Source organism: Rhincodon typus, chromosome 4 (assembly GCF_021869965.1).
Source record: "Rhincodon typus isolate 14 chromosome 4, sRhiTyp1.1, whole genome shotgun sequence".
In the NCBI taxonomy this organism is placed as follows: domain Eukaryota; kingdom Metazoa; phylum Chordata; class Chondrichthyes; order Orectolobiformes; family Rhincodontidae; genus Rhincodon; species Rhincodon typus.
In genome coordinates, this window is record NC_063335.1 from 96,102,029 (window position 1) to 96,106,843 (window position 4,815).

The following is a 4,815-nucleotide window of genomic DNA, read 5'->3' on the forward strand; positions in this document are numbered from 1 at the left end:
CTAACTCCCTACCTACACTCACCTTTACTGGCTCCATCCCCGCCTCTTCGACCTGTTTGTTTCCTCTCCACCTATCCTCTCCTCTATCCCTCTTCTATCCGCCTCCCACTCTCTCCCTATTTATTTCAAAACCCCCTTCCCCTCCCCCTTTTCTGATGAAGGGTCTAGGCCCGAAACGTAAGCCTCTCTGCTCCTATGATGCTGCTTGGCCTGCTGTGTTCATCCAGCCCTGCACCTTGTTGTCTCGGATTCTCCAGCATCTGCAGTTCCTACTATCTCTGATTCGATTTCTTTCTCATTGACTCTTTTCAAGTCTTCAAAAATCTCGAGTCTTGAATTACTGGGCCACTTCAATATCTAAGTCTTACTTTAGGATAGAAAGATATTCCTTGAAAGCCTGCAGTTCAGGTGGCCATCATCAGAACCTTGAAAGGCAGATCACTAGCTGGCTGCCATTAATACACAACTTACTGAAAAATTCTGTGCAACAATAGAGCCGTTCATATTTATTCAGGAGCTATTATAGTGGCAGCATCTTTCCATTTCATCAACTAATTTGATAGATACAGTTAATAACTTCCCACTTGCTAGTTTTGTAGGGATAACATATGAGATTTGCAAAGTAAGGCCAATAGTGTTGTAGATCTAAGTTCAACTAGCACTTCCCAGGAGTGTGGGAATAAGGAGGAATGGGATGGCAGGAATTACCCCTTATAGCCTCACTTCAAAGTTCATCTTCCATCAGATGAGATAGAATTCTCGAGGTATTATCTCTCCTCTGACAGTCTTTTCAAGCGGGAAGTGAAGAGCCATGCATGTATATATTAGTCCCCTAAATAACTCTGCTGGCTTCACCCGATAACATGAGAACAAGCCATTTTAATGAACTCGCACACATACACAAGCACACATACATTATTGATGTCCATCAATTTCAACTTAGCCATCTTCAAGTATTTTTTCTAAGACTTTAGCTTGCTTATGTAATTGCTTGATGGCTGACTAAACTATGATGCATTAATACAAGAAATGCCTTCACCTCTTTGTTTTACTGTTACTCCACAGCACGAGTCATGGAAAGCACTTTACGGCCAGTTTAAAGCAATTTGGTCTCATCAAATAATTGTTTGGTTTTGCCTCTTTTCAAAAGCCCAGTTTTCAGTGTACGAGGTAGTGTTTTTCAACTTTCATTCTGTCAGTGTAGCGGATTTGCCTTACTCAGTTTCATTTCTACTTAAAACGCCTAAAATGACCATGTAGATAAGCACACATTTCTGTCCATCAACAGGAGAATAACACTGGCCAGCACATTGGTTGAACAGTGAAGAGACTTGAGACCTTTTCAGGAGAGAAGGTGACTCTGCTGGAGTGTGGTTTGACTTGAATTTGTGCGGCCATGCTTTATAAGTGAGCCTCAATAGCGAGTGCCAGCAAGCTACTTTGACCACTGAGACAGCATCACACTGAATCTGCTCCCATCTTCAGTCAATAGCCACAAGGGTATACTTTCCAACAGTCTAGAGATCAGGAGCAGAAATCCTGGCTGTTTCATTCTCCTACTCCGAGGCAGCAAGTCAACAATAGCAGTGTTACTTAAGGTGAGGTCTGTATTCAGATTCAATTCCCTGGTCTTTCTGGATATATAGTCTCGCCATTCGGAGTCATCAAACAATGAGAATAAATACCAAGACCAATTTGTTGCAGATTTGCAGATCAGGGCAGGGAAGCAGAAACAATTATATATCCCTATCAACCCAAACAGATATACTTCTGTATGAAACCTAATCCAATTAAGTACTTCACTGGTTAATATCATAATCAGATCAATGTCCTTTCAGGATGTTAATGTAATGAGATTAAAGGTCACGGACTTCAGTGAAAAAGAATCTGAACATTTTGTTTTGGTGTTGGGGGTGGCTTGTTATATAAAGTCCAAGATGTGATAGTGACTTTCAACACGATTTGTAAGAAAATGAAAAATGCTAAACCCTTAATTTTTCATGAAGCACCAACATTTTTTGACAGCAAAAAGCTGCTTGAAGATTGGTGGGATTTCTTTCACTTTGCTCGTCTCCTGAATAGCATGGACAGTCTGGGAAATAATTCTGTGATGCTGACTAATCTGATTAAGTTCACCCAACTTCAGGTCTGGATAATAAGCATGGCAAGGCGACTCAATTGTACTAGAAACATAGCCTAACTCTGATTCTGACCTTACTCAATATCTACCCCCATGGACACAGTGAACTTGAGGTAACTGAACTGTGATTGAAAGACATAGCCTGACTGGTGTTTCTCTTCTGTTGCCTGGAACATTGTGTGGATTATTTAACTGAGTAAAGGCCAGTGTTGGAGCTTCAAAAATTTTCTGAAAAATCACTCTACTTGATGCCATATTCATCCACTTTGTCATTCTGGAGTTTATAGATTTATGTTTGGCTAAACTGGATTGAGTGTTGTGCGTAAACATATCACATTCTGTTAAATGTTAGTTTCTATAAGATAAAAAAGGTCTCGAATTTAAATACAGCAACACCAATTAACCCAATCTGTCAATGAGCATTCTTGAATCTTCACATTTCATTTATAGGCTTCATCAATGCAATAAAGTGTCTAGCTTTTTCTCTCTGAAATTTCATTTATTTACAATTCAAGAATATTCTTGCTACTAATGTTTTTACCATAGGTTGTTGGCTGTGCCAGCCTCTCTCGTGTTGATAATCCTGTTGTAACTTGGCCCTAGTGGAAAGTTGTCTACATGATCTGATCACACCTACTGAACTCAAAGTTATTATTGACATTTCTTATGTTTTAATATAGTGCACAACAGTCAGATTCTGCCTACTCCTCATTCTCTAACCGAAGAACTGTTTTTCAGACTAAAGCTACAGACAGACATGGTGAATATATCAAAAGAGTCTATCATTGATATACGTCAAGAAATTGCTTGTAATTTGGTACAAATTAGGCTGGATTGAGAAACAGACTTGTCAAAGGTAGTTATAAAATAGGCAACAAAAAAAAAGTGGTGTTTTAGTAAGGCGTGATTTTCTAAGGCTGGAGTTAAGGCACATTATTCAAAGAGAGTAGAAGCAGTCTGACTTTTCATTTGGCTAATTCCAAATAGGAGCTGAATTTCTGAGTATCCAATGTAACGTTCAATTTCCTAGTTCAACAATCCATCACCTCAGTGAACACAAAGATATTCACAGATGCATAATGCTTGCCTGGAGCTCACTCACAGTGCTTCAATGTCAAGTACCTTTGAATAAATTTATTTTACCAACATCGGCAAGCATCTTTGTGACATTGGCTTCAAAATCTCCATCATGTACTCCTGTTTTTCTGAAGGCTCCTCCGCCTGCATTCTTCTCCCAGTAATGATGCCAATGTCCTAAGCTGTTGGCTCCAAACCCATAAACATTCACCTGCACAGCAGAGGCAGCACAGATGTTAAAGTAAAGTGGCACATGAGAAGGAAATCCCAGTTTTCTACCCCTTTTATTTGTCACTGATTACATGGATAGGACTACTCTCACAGACTGTGGAGGCATTAGATGGCTCACACATGGTGTGGTATCCTTTCCTCAGTAAAAGTCTTTCCTGCAAAGATCACTGGAAAGTAAGTCCTGCTCATTTTTCAGTTTACTTCCACAGAGGCACTGAAGCTAACTACTCCACTGAGATTAGCAGGGTCAAGTTGAAATTCACAACTTCTTCACAGAATATCAAAGGACCAGGAGGAGGCCATTCAGCCTCTTGAGCCAACTTTGTCATTGAATTAGGCAACTCCTTATCTAAATCCCATTTACAATTTATGCCACTCCCAAATTAAAACCCAGTCTAATAGCAATCATGCAACCATTGTCGACTGTCATAGATACCCATCCGCTTCACTAATGTCCTTTAGGGAAGGAAATCTGCCATTCTTACTTGATCTGGCCTACATGTGACTCCAGGCCCACAGAAATGTGGTTGACTCTTAAGTGCCCTCTGAATAGCTAGCAAGACACTTAGAACAAAGCAGTAAGGGATGGGCAATAAATGTTAATCCAGCCAGGGGTTGCCAGATCCCACAAATGAATGAAAAAAAAATCCCTTAATATGTTAACAATTATCAATCTTGAAAGCCCTGTTGTAACAAGAACCACAACCTTCCAGGGAAAGAGAATTCTCGACTTAAACATCTTTGTGTGAATAAGGGTTTCCAGGTTTCAATCTAAATGGTCTGACTTCAATTTTAAGTTTGCAACCTTTGTTCTTGATTTTCCTGTTGGGGAATCTACCTGGCCAATTGCCTTCAATATTTTAAAAATCTCGATTAGATCACCCCTCAAGCTTCTAAGCTCAAATCTATGTGGATCTTTAGTTTTTTTTAACGGTTATTTATCAAATGAGCAATTAAGCACTAAAGGGCTTATATTTCTCTTTAGACCAGTTAAAATATATCAGAAGTCACATTTACCTCATCACAGACATGAAGTGCAAAAACTATGACCAGCATGCCAGTCGAGGAGTATCTTCCATGGTGTTCATTCCAGTTGTCATAAACATATTTAAAAAAATGTGGGCTGTAGACCAATACCTGAAATTATGGTCAGCAGGAAATCACAATTAGAACAAGGCAAGTTTGCCAGTCTACCTTTAGGCATGGACAACTATTTTTGTGATCACCTTATTGAAAAAAAACAGCTTTTAAAAAAAAATTTTAAACTGAACTTGAGTGTGTGAGTGGTTGAGTTGGTAATGTGGGGGAATTGGGTGAGTAAAGAGTGATTGGTAATGTGGGGGAATTGGGTGGGTAAGAGTGATTGG

At 39.5% G+C, this 4,815-nt stretch overlaps 1 protein-coding gene across 1 annotated transcript in view; it reads right to left on the reverse strand.

The window, feature by feature from the left end:
- Nucleotides 1-249: 249 nt before the first annotated feature.
- LOC109936145 (CMP-N-acetylneuraminate-beta-galactosamide-alpha-2,3-sialyltransferase 1-like) overlaps nt 250-4,815 on the reverse strand; it is a 93,034-nt gene continuing 88,468 nt past the window's right edge. Inside the window, exons 9-10 of the mRNA XM_048596079.1 lie at nt 4,466-4,585; nt 250-3,428 (exon numbers count right to left, since the gene is read on the reverse strand). Of these exons, the coding sequence (XP_048452036.1) occupies nt 3,255-3,428; nt 4,466-4,585 (294 nt within the window). The 3' untranslated portion in view covers nt 250-3,254. The remainder of the gene's footprint in view (nt 3,429-4,465; nt 4,586-4,815) is intronic.